The sequence below is a fragment of the Natrix helvetica genome, assembly GCF_964273705.1.
Source record: "Natrix helvetica genome assembly, chromosome: 10".
Classification (NCBI taxonomy): Eukaryota; Metazoa; Chordata; class Lepidosauria; order Squamata; family Natricidae; genus Natrix; species Natrix helvetica.
This window is the reverse complement of record NC_138561.1, coordinates 5,525,991-5,543,338: the sequence shown is the minus strand read 5'-3', so window position 1 is coordinate 5,543,338 and position 17,348 is coordinate 5,525,991. Positions and strand designations below refer to the sequence as shown.

At 44.6% G+C, this 17,348-nt stretch overlaps 1 protein-coding gene and 1 long non-coding RNA gene across 3 annotated transcripts; one reads left to right on the top strand and one right to left on the bottom strand.

The window, feature by feature from the left end:
• Positions 1-52: 52 nt before the first annotated feature.
• LOC309397390 (F-box/LRR-repeat protein 8-like) lies at positions 53-15,389 on the top strand. 2 transcript variants are annotated; one of them, XR_014176247.1, is made up of 5 exons: positions 53-168; positions 4,902-4,966; positions 8,135-8,335; positions 10,990-13,263; positions 14,307-15,389. XR_014176247.1 is itself a non-coding variant. In XM_081963384.1 (4 exons), the coding sequence occupies exons 3-4, from the start codon at positions 8,172-8,174 to the stop codon at positions 11,960-11,962; spliced, it is 1,137 nt and encodes a 378-aa protein (XP_081819510.1). In that variant the 5' UTR covers positions 4,666-4,755; positions 4,902-4,966; positions 8,135-8,171; the 3' UTR covers positions 11,963-12,394. The 2 variants fall into 2 exon arrangements, 1 of the variants encoding a protein (XP_081819510.1); XM_081963384.1 differs by lacking the exons at positions 53-168; positions 14,307-15,389 and adding an exon at positions 4,666-4,755 and having other exon boundaries at positions 10,990-12,394.
• On the bottom strand, positions 12,537-14,021 carry LOC309397403. Its single transcript, XR_014176249.1, has 2 exons — positions 13,690-14,021; positions 12,537-13,419 (listed from the first exon to the last, which is right to left on the bottom strand). It is a non-coding gene; the product is annotated as an uncharacterized lncRNA (long non-coding RNA).
• Positions 15,390-17,348: the final 1,959 nt, after the last annotated feature.

Below are 17,348 nucleotides of genomic sequence, written 5' to 3'. Positions count from 1 at the left end.
GGTCGAGCGATGAAGGGAGGCGGAGGCAAATTCCTTCTAGGCGATTCCTCGGCCAATCAGAGGAGAGTCAGGGACGTCCTTCTTGCATACCTTATTAGGAAACGCTCGCCTTGCAAGGCAGGGCGGGAGGATGGCGAGAAATTCGGCCTTGGCTTTTGCTGCTGTTAGGTAGGTAGAATATAGAGATATAGAATTATTTATTGACCAAGTGTGATTAGACAGAGAAGAAATTTGTCTTTGGTGCATAAACTCTCAGTGTACATAAAGAGAAATAAAACAGAATATATTCCTCAAGAATCATAAGATACAACACTTAATGATAGTCACGGGTTACCAATAAGCAATCAAATCATACTAGGAAACAAATAGAACAATATAAATTGTAAAGATACGAGCAACGTGGTTATAGTCATAAATGGGGAGAGATAGATACTAGGAAGGAAGAGAAGAATAATAGTAATACAGTCTTGGTAAATAATTTGACAGTGTTGAGGAAATTATTTGTCTAGGAAAGTGATGGCCTGGGGAGAAAAAACTGTCCTTGTGTCTAGTTGTTCTGGTGTGCAGTGCCCTATAGCATCATTTTGAGGGTAGAAGTTGAAACAATTTATGTCCAGGATGCGAGGTATCTGTAGATATTTTCACAGCCCTCTTTTTGACTCGTGCAGTGTCCAGGTCCTCAATGGAAGGCAGGGTGATAGCCATTGTTTTTTCCACAGGTCTAATTATCCTCTGAAGTCTGTGTCCATCTTGTTGAGTTGCAGAGCCAAACCAGACAGTTATGGAGGTGCAGATGACAGACTCAATCATTCCTCTGTAGAACGGAATCAGCAGCTCTTGGGGCAGTTTGAGCTTTCTTGAGTTTCCAAAGCTCGCTGGGGAATTCTGGGAGTTGAAGTCCTCCAGGCTTAAAGTTGCCAACCCCTTAGCCAGGAGACCGTGTCGTACAGAGGCCAACCAGTGGTACAGAATAAAGCTAGGCAGGAGGCAGCATCCCGTCCTGATGAGGAAGCAACCTGAATCTGACCCCTGGGCCTTGAGTTTGACATCCCTGGTATAGATAGAACATTCTGCCCCAGATGGCTGGGTGGGGTATTGCAGCCCCAGTGGACAAAATAGTGGAATGTTTTGAACCTATAAGACATACTGTCCCTGGTGGTTGACATGGGTACTGCAAGCTTTATAAATAAGGTCTATATCAGTGATGGCAAACATTTTTGCCATTGCGTGCCAAAACGGGGGGAGCGCAGGGGGGTCATGTGAGGGCGTGCCCTCACCCATAATTCTATGCATGCGACACCCCTCAGGCGCATGCACGTGCGACACCCACCCCCACGCATTCACTCGCAACCTTCACCCTCCCCCCCCCCACTTTTGGTGTGCAATGGCACAGTGGACCCGTTTTCTGCCCTCCCCAGGCTCCAGAGGCTTTCTAGGAGCTTGGGGAGGGTAGAAGCGGCTTCACACACACACACACACACGAGGCCTCCGGAGGGCAAAAAATGGCCCTATGGACAACCTGGACGTTTGGGAACGGACTTTCGGCTTGCCCGTAGGGCTGTTTTTCTCCCTCCGGAGGCTTCAGAGAAGCCTCCTGAAGCCTCTGGAGGGCAAAAACAGCCCAACGCACAGAAGTCCATTCCCCAACCTCTGGTTAGCATGTTGGGTTATTTTTTGCCCTCCGGAGGGTGAAAAACAGCCGAAAATGAACGCCGAAGTCAGCTGGCCAATGTGTGCATGCGCGCTGGCCAGCTGACAGGGCAACGCCTTGCGTGCCCTAACAAATGGCCCTGCGTGCCACCTGAGGCACGTGTGCCATAGATTCGCCATCACGGGTCTATATAATATATGGTAATTATAGAATCTAGGACCATGGTGGCGAACCTCTGGCATGCATTTCACATGTGGCACGGGGAACCATTTCTGAGGCCATGCGCAGCATTGCTCTGTCAGCTGCAGCACGCACGTGTGCGCTGGCCAACTGATTTTCAGCCTTCCTTTTCAGCCGTTATTTGCCTTCCGGAGGGAGAAAAACAAAACCACTCCTGAACTTCCATTTTTTTGTATTGGGCCGTTTTCGCCCCTCCCCAGGCTCCAAGAAAGTTGTGTGGTCATGCGCGGTCCAGTGGAGGGGTAGTGGGGGTCACGCGTGCATGCGCAGGGGGTGCGGTGCAGGGAGGGGCATTAAATTATGGGGTGGGGCAAGGGGGAAAAGGTTCACCAGCACTGATCTAGGATTTACTGCTGGCTAAACTGGCTATTTATTGCCTACCCAGCCAGTCGAAGAAGAGGGCAGTTATTGTCATGATGATGATATAATGATTAACAACCTGTCAGCCCCCCAAAATTCTGAGTAAAAACACTACCTTTATTGTAAGTGTAAGCACTTCCTTTCTCCTTGCCTGTTATGAAGGCGTTAATGGGTGGAAATCCCCAGGAGGGGGAACTCTATTCCAGTAGCATAAAGCCCAGATATCACATGTGGGAGAAAGACGGTGAGGGCAGCCTCTCCCTAATAATTCCCAGAGTATCCTGTAGATGCAGATAGTGGAGTGTTCAGTCTAGCAACTGTTGTAAGTGTGAAAAACAGTCATAAACTTTTTTCCCCCTCTGTGGCACTGTAACTTTAAACAGTCATTCAATAAATGGTTTGTATCTTGCATGTATTTTGCCCTGGGAGCCTTCAGTACCCAGATCAGCCACTGGGGGCAGTAAATCATACGGTATACATGTTGCATGGCTGTTTTAGAACAGGGGTCTCCCACCTTGGCAGCTTGAAGCCTGGAGAACTTCAACTCCCAGAATTCCCTAGCCAACTGGCTGGGGAATTCTGGGAGTTGAAGTTCTCCAGGCTTCAAGCTGCCAAGGTGGGAGACCCCTGTTTTAGAACCTCCTTCCATCCTCTGATTTGGGTTTTATTGGGCTGGTTTTTCTGACATTTGAGTCAGGGTTTTAGACTTTGCTCTTACCGGCCAAGCTATAAAGACTTTTTTATCCAGTTACTCAAAATTGTGCAGTTGTACTCGACAGAAAGGGGATGCGGTGGCTCAGTGGCTAAGACACTGAGCTTGTCGATCAGAAAGGTCGGCAGTTCAGCGGTTCGAATCCCTAGTGCCGCGTAACAGAGTGAGCTCCCGTTACTTGTTCCAGCTTTTGCCAAGTTCGAAAGCATGTAAAAAATGCAAGTAGAAAAACAGGGACCACCTTTGGTGGGAAGGGAACAGCATTCCGTGTGCCTTCGGCGTTGAATCATGCCGGCCACATGACCACGGAGACATCTTCGGACAACGCTGGCTCTTCGGCTTTGAAATGGAGATGAGCACCTTTTGAGAAAGAAACCTTTTGAGTGTCTAAAGTTCTTTCTTTTCCCATCCCAGCAAATTGACAAAAATACCTTTTGCTTTTATGAGGACTTCTGTGCCGGCAATCATTTTATATCTGTTATAATTTACTTTTGCCTCCCGTCGTAAACTTTGGAGTGTAACAGGAACTGATGCATCATAATTGCAGAGGATCATAAAAGGAATTATAACGTCCTGTATGGAACAGGAGTGGATTATTTGGAGAACCGAGGTCTCCCCACATCTCGTATAATAGGCTGGACAGCCTTGAGTTCTTTCCTACTGCCAATATATACCGTATTTTAGGAGGTATATATTTTCCAGTTGGTGTGGTGGCCTAAAGGTGAAGCTCTCGCCTCACAATCAGGAGTTCGATCCTAGGTAGAGGCAGATATTTCTCTCTCGGGGCACAGCACACACTGAGAATATATCTGCTGAACAAAACTCTGCATTGGCAACAGGAAGGGCATCCGGCCATTAAAACACTCTGCTAGCTCCATTCAGTTGCCAAGACTCCACCCCTCAAGGGATTATGGGGTCTTTAAATGAAGATGATATTTTTCGGTTGCACCCTTGCTGTCTGCAGTTGTTAAAGGAGTAGCACGGGAACTTGGTCCTCATTTTACCGACCAAAGGATGAAAGGCTGCATCAACCATGAGACGGTCAGGACTGAACTGCTGACAGTCGGCAGAATTAGCCTGCAATACTGCGTTTGAACCACTGTGCATCATTCATGGATGGATGGATGGATGGATGGATGGATGGATGGATGGATGGAGGGAGGGAGGGAGGAAGGAAGGAAGGAAGGAAGGAAGGAAGGAAGGAAGGAAAATAGCAATAGCACTTAGACTTATATATCACTTTACAGTGCTTTTACAGCCCTCTCTAAGCAGTTTACAGAGCCAGCCTATTTGCCCCCAATGATCTGAGTTCTCATTTACCCAGCTTGAAAGGATGGAAGGCGGAGTCCACCTTGAGCTGGTCAGGATCGAACTGCTGACAGTGGGCAGAGTCAGCCTGCGATACTGCATTCGAACCCCTGAGCCAGCCGAGACAGTTTCTCTACTCTCTATTATCATTGTTTGCATTCAAATTGGATTATATATTTGGTGCATTGCCTTGTCAATTACCCAGAGAGCTTCAATGACTGGATTCTAAATTCTAAATTGAATTAGAATCCAAGGAATGAATCCAAAATGTGACCTTCGCGCTGTGTGAAGGCAGGGGGTGAGAAGGCCTGTCGCTCCTCAGGGTACATGCGAGAGACGGAACCGTTTATTTGCGGAAGGAAAATCTGGGTGTTTCCCTTAAGCAGCTGCCTTCCGTGTTCCGTGTTTCATGTTGAAATGGTTTCTAGCAAGGGCAGGACACACATTTTTTTATGAGCCAAGATAAGGAGCCTGGCAATCAAAGGTTGGTGTCTATGCTGGGCTTGAATTACAAATACAAAGAAAACGGGATGTGTGAAATCCAAGGAAGTGACTTCATCCATTCAGGCTTTCCGGAAAGTTTTTTTTTTTTTTTTTAAAGGCTGATGAGCCTTTCTCCTCTTTTTGCAGCGCTGCGGTGAGAAAGCAGGAGGGGAAAGAGGAGGAATCTCTGCTCCGAAGGGAAAGCATTCTTGGTAGGTCACCCTGCAAGAGCCCCTTGCTGGCATTGAGATCTGGTTTCAGAGTAAAATGGAAATGCCTACCTTTCCTGGTGTGGCTGGATGTAACACTGGCAGATAGAGAATCTTTCTCTCTCTGGATCAGCTGCTCTCTCTCTCCCTCCCTCTCTCTCTCTCTCTGTGTCTCTCTCTCTTTGCCTCTCTCCGTGTCTCTCCCTCTCTCTCTCCCTCCTTCCCTCTCTCTCTCCACCTCTCTCTCTGTGTCTCTCTGTTTATCTTTGCCTCTCTCTGTCTCTCTCTCTCTCTCTCTGCCTCTCCCTCTCTCTCTCTCTCCCTCCCTCCCTCTCTGTGTCTATCTGTTTATCTTTGCCTCTCTGTCTCTGTCTCTCTGCCTCTCTCTCTGTCTCTCTGTGTCTCTCATTCTCTCTCTTTCTCTCTCCCTCCCTCTCTCTGCCTCTCTCTCTGCCTCTCTCTGTTTATCTTTGCCTCTCTCTGTCTCTCCCTCTCTCTGTGTATGTCTCTCTCTGTGTCTCTATCACTCTCTGATTCTGTCTGTCTGTGTGTGTCTCTGTCTCTCTCTTTCTCTCTGTCTGTATCTATCTCTGCCTCTCTGTCTTTCTGTTTGTCTCTGCTTCTCTCTCTGTCTCTCTCACTCTCTGTGTCTCTGTGTATCTCTCTCTCTGTATCTCCTTTCTTCTTCTCCTATTCCCCTTCCACCTTATCATCTTCTCCTCCTCCTCTCCTTCTTCCTCTTCTTTTTCTTCCTCTCCTTCTTCCTCTCCTTCCTCCTTCTCCAAATTCTCCAGGGCTAATAAACAACTTCTGTGTTTCTAGTTCACCCTGATCTGTTTTGCCTTGCTTTTAAACCTGGATTCTTCCCCAGATGTGCTGGGCATTCAACTCCCAGCCAGAAAATGTTTTTTAGGAGGTGAGGACCGAGAGTTGCAGTCCCTTTTTAATCACATCCTTTGGTTCTGGTAAAAGTTTGATTTTAAAATTATATTGCATTAACATTTTATGCTGCCCATCACCCCCGCAAGGGGAATTTGGACAGCTTACAATTCAGATTCAGGAACAAGCTTGTGAAACCATCACAAACATCTAAGGGACTTTTCTTTGCTCTGGCTGAAATCTCCACAATTGGGACTTCCCAAACCTCCCACTGGCTTTGCCCAAAATTGGCTGGGATGCTAAAACTGGCAGTGCCAATCTGGAGAATGCCCGCTTGGGCAAAGGCGATGTGGATACTTTGCTGAATTTACCTTAGATTCAGGCTTTTTCATAGCTGAGTGAGGCTGTGTATGTTGCGTGTACACAAATACATGCAATAGGGGCACAGAAGTACAGCTAGTCCTCAACTTGCGACAATTCATATAGCGACGGTTCAAAGCTACGATCGCACTAAAAAAAAGTGCCTTATGAATGTTTTTCACACTTACGACCGGTGTAAAATCCCCATGGTCAGGTGGTCAAAATTCAGACGCTTGGCAACCGATTCATATTTATGACGGTCGCCATTTCCCAGGATCGTGTGATCCCCTTCTGACGTGCAAAATCAACGGGGAAGCCAGATTTACTTAACAAACTGTGTTACTAGCTTACTAACTGCAGTGATTCATTTAACGAAGGGCAGGAGAAAAGTTCAGTCAATGGGCAAAATTCACTTCACAACAGTCTCACTTGGCAACAGAAATTTTGGGTCGCAAGGTGAGGATTACCTGTAGCCTCTTTGTGTCCACAGCTTATTTTTAAAATCCATTTTTTGATTGAGATACATTTATATTTAAAATAATAATAATAGGCTATATAAATTATATATATATATATATATATATGTATGTATGTATGTATGTATGTATGTATGTATGTATGTATGTATGTATGTATGTATATATATATATATATATATATATATATATATATATATATATATATATATATATATATATATATATATAAATCACAACCTAAAGCAGCTGTCGGTTTTTTCTTTTTATATTTCTCCTCACCCTTTGTAAAACTGCGCCATCACTTTCTGACAGCTTTTAAGATGGGGAGATGCCGAAAAAAGAGGCCATGAGGGAAGAAGATGTCCAGCCATATCTTAGTATCAGATTAATAGGTTAACAGAGTTGGAAGGGACCTTGGAGGTCATCTAGTCCAACTGCCTGCCCAAGCTGGAGACCTTACACCATTTCTGGCTAATTGATGTCCAATCTCTTCTTGAAAGCTTCCAGTGATGAAGCTCCCACAACTTCCGAAGGCAACTTCTGTTCCATGAGTTGATTGCTCTCACTATCAGAAAATTTCTCCTTATTTCTAGGTTGAATCTCTCCTTGATCAGTTTCCATCCATTGTTCCTTTTCTGACCTTCAGGTAATTTGGAAAATACCCTGTTTCCCCAAAAATAAGACCTCCCTGGATAATAAGGCCAAGTACTTATTTCTGGGGTCAAAATATAATAAGACCCTGTCTTATTTTTGGGGAAACACGGTAGTTTGACCCCCTCCTCTCTCTGGCAGCCCCTCAAGTATTGGAAGGTGCTATCCTGCCTCCCCTGGTCCTTCTCTTCACTAGACTAGCCAGGCCCAATTCCTGCAACCGTCCATCGTATGTTATATACATCATATTAGAAAGTGGGAGAAGGTGAGTTCTAGTCCCACATTAGGCATGAAAGCCAGCTGGGTGATCTTGGGCCAGTCACTCTCGGCCCAATTGCCTCACAGGGTTGTTGTGATGGAGAAAATAGGAGGGAGGAGTACTGTGTGTGTGTGTTTCCCCCATCTTGAGTTACTTGTACAGTAATAAAGATGGAATAAACATCAATATTTTTTAAAATAAATGTAACGTAGATTTTTATAAGTAAATGTAGATGTCAAGACTTAGGAAAAAGTGTAGAGAAGAGCAACTAATATGATTAAAGGCCTGGAGACTAAAATAGATGAAGAACAGGTGAAGGATATTGGAAGACTGTTATTCTGTCTCCCTTGGTCCTTCCCTAGACTAACCAGGCCCAATTCCTGCAACCGTTCATCGTATGTCTTAGCCTCCAGCTCCCTAATCATCCTGGTTGCTCTTCTCTGCACTCTTTCTACAGTCTCAACATCTTTTTTATAGTGGGGGGACCAAAACTGGATGCAGAATTCTAGGCGTGGTCTTACTTTAGTGCGTGTTTTCTTTCAGCGAAGAAGGAAACCCTCTTGAGCAGAGTCTCCGAAGGATGCCGGAGACAGTTGGAGATGCCTGGAACTACATCCCAGAGGAAATTCTCTCACACATCTTTTGCTACTTGTCCCTGCAAGACAGACACGCAGTTTTTCAGGTCTGCAAGAAGTGGGCTGCAGCGGTTTCAGCCGGCTGTGTCTGGAGTTACACAGAAGTCAGGTAAGAATGGGAGTAAGGTGGGTCATGGAGTTGAAGTGGCTTAATAGGCGAAAGAGGAGGAAGAGGAGGAGAGGTGTGGTGCAGAAGGACTTTATACTCACAAAAGGTGTTTGCACTAAGGATTAGGCTGCACTCTAAACTGTGCTATGGTGACTTACCGTATTTTTCATAGTATAAGATGCTCCGAAGTATAAGAGGCACCTTAGCTTTTAGGGAGGAAAACAGGGAGAAAAAATCTTCCTCTGCCTCCCAGCAATTTGCCTCCTTGCAACAAACAGCAAACAGTACAGACCATATACACTGTTTGCAGTGTTACACTTCAGACTATACTTGTACAGATGCTGTTAAAATTGATGTGCTTTCTGGAGGTATAGTTGTTCTCTGCTGTTTAAAAGAAGATGCAATAGCAATGGGCCTCTTCAGATCAAGCATTTATTTTAAGAAGCTTATTCATTTTGTTAAGCTGTCTAGAACAATAGCAAAGCAGTCTTTAAAAAATAAGTCTAATCATTTGAACAGTCTATAGGCATTTATAGTTATTGACTTACCTCCTTGCAGCAAACAGCCTGTTTCAGTTTAGCCTGATTAGAAGGAGAGAAAAAATCTGCCTCTGCCTCCCAGCAATTTGCCTCCTTGCAACAAACAGCAAACAGTACAGACAATATACACTGTTTGTAGTGTTACATTTCAGACTATACTTGTACAGATGCTGTTAAAATTGATGTGCTTTCTGGAAGTATAGTTATTCTCTGCTATTTAAAAGAAGATGCAATAGCACTGGGCCTCTTCAGATCAAGCATTGATTTTAAAAAGCTTCTTCATTTTGTTAAGCTGTCTAGAACAATAATAAAGCAGTCTTTAAAAATTACAAGAGAGGTTTTTATTTTCGGGGAAACACGATATAATTTAGCTCTTAGGGGATCCAAGCTGCTATTTATGGCTTAGTGCACAGTATGAACCTTGCCAGTTGTGTCTTATTCCATAACCTCTTGATTAAGGAGAAAATGGGTTTCAGGGAGGCATGAAGCTTCTTCTGCTTGGTCACTAGCTGTAGCCAGGCCTCTCAGGCCACAGGTTTGGTCTGTTTGGTACAGCGCACCAACTCCAAACCTACCGGACCAGTTTCTGATGGACTTTGAAACAGGAAGCAACCTGGTAAGGATGACGATTGATGGGTGTTGGCCAACCTCTGGGTCTGATTCCTGGTCTGATCTGCTGACATCGATACATATTTTTCTAGAACAGGTACTAAGGAAAGGGATTAAGTGATGATAGATAGGTGGGTCGGTGGCAAGGTTCATACTGTGCACTAAGCGATAAATAGCAGCTTGGATTCCCTAAGAGCTAGATTATACCATGTTTCCCCAAAAATAAAACCCTCTCTTGTAATTTTTTAAAGATTCTTTATTATTGTTCTAGAGAGCTTAACAAAATGAAGAAACTTTTTAAAATCAATGCTTGATCTGAAGAGGTCCAGTGCTATTGCATCTTCTTAGATAGATGATAGATAGATAGATAGATAGATAGATAGATAGATAGATAGATAGATAGATAGATACAGATTGATAGATGATAGATAGATAGATAGATAGATAGATAGATAGATAGAGATAGATAGATACAGATTGATAGATGATAGATAGATAGATAGATAGATAGATAGATAGATAGATAGATAGATGATAGATAGATAGATAGATGATAGATAGATAGATATAGATAGATGATAGATGGACAGACAGACAGACATAGATACAGATTGATAGGATAGATGGATGGATAGATAGATAGATAGAGATTGATATATGATAGATAGATAGATAGATATAGATAGATAGATAGATAGATAGATAGATGATAGATATAGATAGATAGATAGATAGATAGAGAGAGAGAGAGAGAGAGAGAGAGAGAGAGAGAGAGAGAGATATTGATGGACGGATAGAGATTTTTTGAGGAGAAAGAAAGAGAGAAAAATGTTTTGAGGATTCCCATGATGGATGGATGAATGGATGGATAGACGGATGGATGGACAGAGATGATGAAGATGTTTTGAGGAGAAAGAGAGAGAGAAATGTTTTGAGGATTCCTATGATATATAGATAGAGATAGATGATATATAGATAGAGATATATAGAGATATATAGATGTATATATATAGAGAGAGAGATGGATGGATGGGTGGATGAACAGACGGACAGATAGACAGATAATAGAGATGTTTTGAGAAGAGAGAGAGAAATATTTTGAGGATTCCCATGATAGATAATATGATAGATGAAAGAAAGAAAGAAAGAAAGAAAGAAAGAAAGAAAGAAAGAAAGAAAGAAAGATGATAGATAGATGATAGATAGATAGATAGATAGATAGATAGATAGATAGATAGATAGATAGATAGATAGATAGATAGATAGATAGATAGATAGATGATAGATGGATGGGTGGCTGGGTGGGTGGATGGATGGATGGATGAGATGTTTGGAGGATTCCCAAGATAAATAGACAGACAGACAGACAAGTAGATGTTTTGAGAAAGAAAGAGGGGGCGAGAGAGAGGGAGGCTGGATGAATTATGATGTTTTCATTTGCTGCAATTCCAACACTGCTCCCATGATAGTTTTTTTTTCATTCCTACCCTCCCATCTGTTCCCCAGGTGTGTGGTGAAAGATGAAGACGCTCTGCAGGATTTGCACCAGTCTCTACGCCACATCAGGCACCTCAAGGTGGCTTTCGACCAGTCCAAGGAAGGGATGTGTCAGAAGGTCTGCCAGATCCTGGACCTTCTGGCCAAGCAGAACCACAAGCTGCAGGCCTTGTCCATCGAATGCACGGGAGAAAACCCTTTTTTCTATTCCGGCCAAGACATCCTGCAGAGCATCAGGGGCATCTGTCAGAGCCAGAACCGAATCGACCTGCGGCGCATCGATTTTCGGGCCATGCCTTTCACCCTGGACGATGGGATCGTCCAGCTCGTGGCCTCCAGCTGCCCGAATCTGCACACCTTGTACCTGAACAATCGCACTTTAGTTTGCAACGTCACTCCGGAGACCATCATTGAGCTGCTGAAGGCTTGCCCCCGATTGTCCACCTTGGGGGTCTATTATGCCAGCCTCTCCGAGGAGGTCTTTAAGGAACTGGTGACCCTCAGCCGGCCGACTTTCAAGTGCCTGGATATTTTCTGCGAGCGGCTGGACAAATACATTCCTGTGATTTCGGAGGAGCTGTGGGCTTTGGTGCGTGAGAAATACCCCCAGCTCTATGTCCAGCTGGAACTGGACCACACGGTCCCCCAATGGAAGATCCCACGGATCTTGAAGCCCAACATCCCGGTGACGGAGTTGCAGCTGAACACTTTTGCCTACATGGTGTATCAGATCCGCTTCGCCACCCTCAACTACAGCGGCACTTTGGAGAAGCTCGTCCTTCGCACCACCTCCTCGGATGAACTCGATGCCTCGCTCGTCGATTTGGCCCGAAAATGCGCCCGCTTGAAAGAGGTCCACTGTTTCTGCGTGGTCAGCCACGCGGTGGTGGAGGCTTTCCTGTCAAGCTGCCCCAGGTTGGAAAGTTACACCCTGAAGACGTCCAAAGAACGCAGCCCGTGGCAACCCACCGCCATCTTGTGATTGCGCGTACGGGTTTTTACCTTCGGGTCACGAGAAGAGGGACCATTGACAACTCAGCTTCTTCTACTAGGTTCGCCCGCGGTTGTTTATTTATGACACGGCCAGGGGTGAAACGCTACCGGTTCTCACCGGTAGCCAAAAATGCTAAGGTTCGCCGGAACAGGTAGTAAAAAAAAAAGCTTTAAAAAGTGGAAAAAAGAGGTTCCATGACGTTTACTGTATTTTTGGGAGTATAAGATGCATCTTTCCCCCTCAAAAAAAGAGGGTGAAAATCTGGATGCGTCTTATACACTGAATACAGCACTTTTGGCCTCCTGAAACCCCGCCCCCTTTGCAAAAATGGCAATGCATAGCCTTTAGGAAGCTTATAAAGTGCTCCTGAGGGCTGGGGAGGGCAAAAATGAGTGAAAAACAGGCTGCTTTTTGCTCGTTTTTGCCCCCCCCCCAAAAGCACACTATAAGCCTCCTAAAGGCTATGCATGCCCTTTATTTTGACAAAAAAAAAACGGCCCCGTTTTTGTGAAAAACGAGCCATTTTGGGGAGGTTTGCAGAGTGCAAAAACTTTTTTTAAAAAAATTGCCTCTTCAAATCTTGCCACGTCTTATAATCCGAAAAATACGGTAGCTGTGAGCCATGCGATGGTGGGAAGCTTCCCCGCCCCCACTTTTTAAAGCATTTTCCCCCCTACCTATTCACCTGAACCAGCAAGAAAAAAATGCTTTAAAAAGTGAAAAAAAGTTGGGCATGCCCACCCAGTCTCATAACCCACCACCACACCAAGCCATGCCACAGAATCTGTGGCAACCATATTTGGATTTCACCACTGGACACGGCACGAGGTTATAATGCCAGCTTGTTTCTCCCGAAATGAAATCAGTGAAGGGAAGTCAAGAATGGAAGTGTTTTACAGCTTACGGCATTATGGAAATCCAACCCATTTAAATCAGGAAGCCTTGGCAAAGCAAACCATGTTTTAATGCCATGCATGAAACTCCGACTTATTGTCTGGTAGGAATGCAATCATGGTTAGAAGCCTACTTTAACGGACGGAAAAGACGTGAGTTCTGCAGGTCCTTCGTGACCAACAACCATCCTGTGGTTGTGCTTAAGGGCTTTACCTTCACGTCACAAGAAGACGGACATCGTTAACTCCGGAAGGATCTCCCATGCTTTTATCGCCCAAAGTGTGACCGCAACTTGTTTCTCCAAAAGGAAACCAATGATCAGAAGTCAAGATTGGAGTGTTGCTTCTTGGAAACACTTGAGTACTTCTGTGCATGTATGTGTGTCTGTTTTACAGGTTAGGGCCGTGATGGCGAACCTGTGGCACGCATGCCAGAGGTGGCACGCAGAATCCTCTCTCTGGGCATGCGTGCCATCGCAAGTTGCTCTTCTGGTTTCCGATGTGTTGGCCAGCTGGAGACAGAAAATGGCCTGAAAAACAGCCAAAAACAGCCTCAAAAAGGCCTGAAAACAGTGCATAAAATAGCCTGAAAATGCCCCCCAAAATACCCAAAAGCAGGCCATTTTGGGGCTGTTTTCTGGACCAAAAACTGCCTGAAAAACAGCTGGAAAAACAGCCAAAAACACCCTTGAAAAGCCCCAAAAAACAGCCTGAAAATAGCCTGAAAATGCCCCCAAAAGGCATAAAAAGCAGGCCATTTTGGGGCCGTTTACCACCCCAAAAACACCCCGAAAAATGGCCCCCAAAACACCCAACAACAGCCTTGAAAAGGCCCCCAAAACAGCCTGAAAACAGCCCAAAAATCATCTGAAAATGCCCTTCAAAACACCTAAAAAGCAGACCATTTGGGGGGTGTTTTTCGGCCCCAAAACAGCCAGAAAAATGGCCAAAAAACAGGCATGTGCACAGCGGCCAGCTGGTCTTCAGCTTTCTGGCACTCCGGCACCCATACATGTACCTTCGTTCCAGTTTGGGCACTTGCTGCCGGAAACATTTGCCATCACTGGATTAGGGCATTGTGTAAACCTTGGAAATACAACTCAAGGGTTAGTGCAGCGATGGCAAACCTTTTTCGACTTGCCTGCCATAAGGGGGGGGGGGCGAGTGCAGGGGGGTCATGCATGGGCGTGCCATACCCATAATGCAATGTGTGACCGCTCCCAGTTTTTTGTGCTCCGGTGGCTTCAGGAGCTTTCCCTCCGGGGTGGGAGGCGGGGGAGGTTCTTTTCGCCCTCCCCAGGTTCCTATAAAGCCTCTGGAGCTTGGGGAGGGCGAAAAATGGCTCGAAAAAAAGCTGAACTTAGCTGGCCAGCTGACGGCAACGCCTCGCGTGCCCTGACAAATGGCTCCGTGTGCCACCTGTGGCATGCGTGCCATAGGTTCGCCATCCCGGGGTTAGTGCAATATATGAACTCAGGGTTTTGTCTGGGAGGAACGCAATCATGGACAGGCAGCCATTTTAGAAGAACATGATGTCTACAAGCAGCGGGGACCAACCTTTGCGGCTTGGTGGCCTGGCTGAGCGGGAAGAGGGGAACTGGACTACTTGAACGTGCCTGCGCACAAGCAGCCCTTGGGTGAGTAGCGGGCGGGCGTACATGGTGCGCAGATGCAAATGCCCGCCACTTGCGCCAGTTGAGCTGTGTGCACACATGCTCCAGCCAGTCACTCGCGCTATCCACTTCTGAGTAGGCCATAGCATAGTAGTGGGCTGCAGCCCGAGGTTGGGGACCCCTGGTATACAGGATAAGCAAAGGAGGGCAACGAGTGTCATGCCTGTTATGACCACATGGTGGTGATGTCATCTGTGCAATTTGCAGGACTACGTCAATACACCTATGATGTCATCATGGCTTCTCCTAGGTACCTATAGCTCCCATTCATCTTTCTTCCTCCATTCATCCTTTCTTCCTCCAGCAGGAACAGGGATGCCACACACTGACGGAACAATCGGGATTGGGCCCTAGCAAAGTTGGACTATTGCCAGGTGCAAATTCTTGTCTCTTCTGATTAAGCCAGAAGGGAGACTTTTGGTTGGGCAAACTGCTGACTGTGTTTTTAAAAAACCAGATGCACTTCCTAACGCAAAGGTAGGTGGCAAGTCAGGTGAACTGCTGACCGAGTGGTTGGCATAGATAATACACACGTACAGTGCTTTTTAACGAAATTCACTTCTGGAGTAAACATAATGCAGGGTAGAAATAAATTCACAAATGCAAATTCAAGCCAAATTAAAACGCATAAAAGGTGGGAGCACATAATTCTAGGTTTTTAAATATATTTATGTTCACATCTCCCAAAGCATATATACATGGTATCTTTCTGTTCCTCGTCACCGGATCTAGGTTAATAAGAATTGTTTGAGTTGCTGAATTGTTTATTTTCTTTACTCTTGTCGAATGATAGTACAATGCATATTATATTTTATTATCCCAGTTCACAATAAAAACCCCAGCATTTTACCATTGTACCTACCAGACTCATCTGCTCTGCACTGCACCATTTTTAATACATTATAATGTGGTTTGTTTGGATTGAACATGCAGCCATTTGGGATTTACTCAATAAATAGGATTTTTTTTTTAAAAAGCCACAGGTTACAATCTAGAATGGCTTGATTCACACATCAGAGGCAAAGACTAACAAGTAGCCATGATTTAGTTGACTAGGTAACTATGATTTAGAGTGTGACTATAGCAAATTCTGAATTTGTCAATTGGTAACTATGATCAATGTGATTTAGTGTAAGAAGTAAACCAGCCAATGTGACTATTGCTAAGAATTTGGGATAGTCATGTACAGGTTCACAGAGGCATATCGTATCACTGTTCAGGAAGGCAGTTTTAAATATAGATAATCCTCGACCTACAACAACAATTGAGCCCAAAGTTTCTGTTGCTAAGCGAGAAAGCTAAGTGCATTTTGCTCCATTTTACGACCTTTCTTGCTAAGTGAATCACTGCACTTCGTAAATTATTCACACGGCCATTAAGTGAGTCTGGCTTCCCCATTGATTTTGCATGTCAGACAGTCACAAAAGGGGATCGCATGACCCCGGGACTCTGCAACCGTCATAAATATGAGTCAGCGGCCAAGCGGATGAATTTTTGATCACGTGACCTGCGGTCATACTGCAACGGTCGTAAGTGTGAAAATTGGCCATAAGACATTTTTGGGGTGCTGTTGTAACTTTGAACACATGAATAATGGCGCTGTGCCAGCTCACATGATGGGGAATAAAAGTATTTATTTTTTCCTTCCTGTATCTTTCTATATTATTTTTAAAGTATGAATTTAATTGATGGAATTTGAAGCCAAGGGGTTCAGCCAAAAGAACCATTGGCTTGGCTGGAGAGAAATAATTGGAAAGGTCATGGACAACAGACTAATCCGGATTTATTACTAAATGGAGCATCCAGCATCCATGGAAGTCTAGCTTTGAGAATCATTTACAGGGGAGCAAGGAAGGAAGGGAGAAAGCTGTGGTCCTGTTTGTTCTCACACAATAGTCAATTTGATGGGACACAATTGTGCTTCCTTAAACATTTGTATCCTACCTTTCTATTATCAATTTTCATTGATTTCGTTATCAACCCAAAGAAATGATCACATGAAGCGTTAATACCACTTTACAATGCCTTGGTAAGGCCACACTTGGAATCCTGCATCCAGTTTTGATCACCACGATGTAAAAAAGATATGGAGACTCTGGAAAGAGTGCAGAGAACAGCAACAAAGATGATTAGGGGACTGGAGGCTAAAACATATGACGAACAGTTGCAGGAACTGGGTATGTTTAGTTTAATGAAAAGAAGGACTAGGGGAGACATGATAGCAGTCTTCCAATATCTCAGGGGCTGCTACAAAGAAGAGGGAGTCAAACTATTCTCCAAGGCACCTGAGGGTAGAACAAGAAGCAATGGGTGGAAACTAATCAAGGAGAGAAGCAACCTGGAATTAAGGAGAAACTTCCTAAGAGTAAGGACAAGTAACCAGTGGAACAGCTTGCCTCCAGAAGTTGTGAATGCTCCAACATTGGAAGTTTTAAAGAAGGGATTGGATAACCATTTGTCTGAAGTTGTGTAGGGTTTCCTGCCTAAGCAGGGGGTTGGACTAGAAGACCTCCAAGGTCCCTTCCAACTGTTATTATATTCTATTCTAAATATAGAAAGATTATAATGTTACCAAAACTAAACAAAAACCAAAAGCAAACCCCAGCCCAAGCAATATATTTAAAAGATAACAAAATAATCCATTATTCTCTAGCCAAACCCAAATCCTGCAGCCATTCTTCCTATGATTTAGTCTCCAGGCCTTTGATCATCTTAGTTGCTCTTCTCTGACCTTTTTCCAAAGTCTCAGCATCTTTTTTGGAGTAAAATTGGTTGCAGTTGCAGTATTCCAGGTTTGGCCTTAACCAG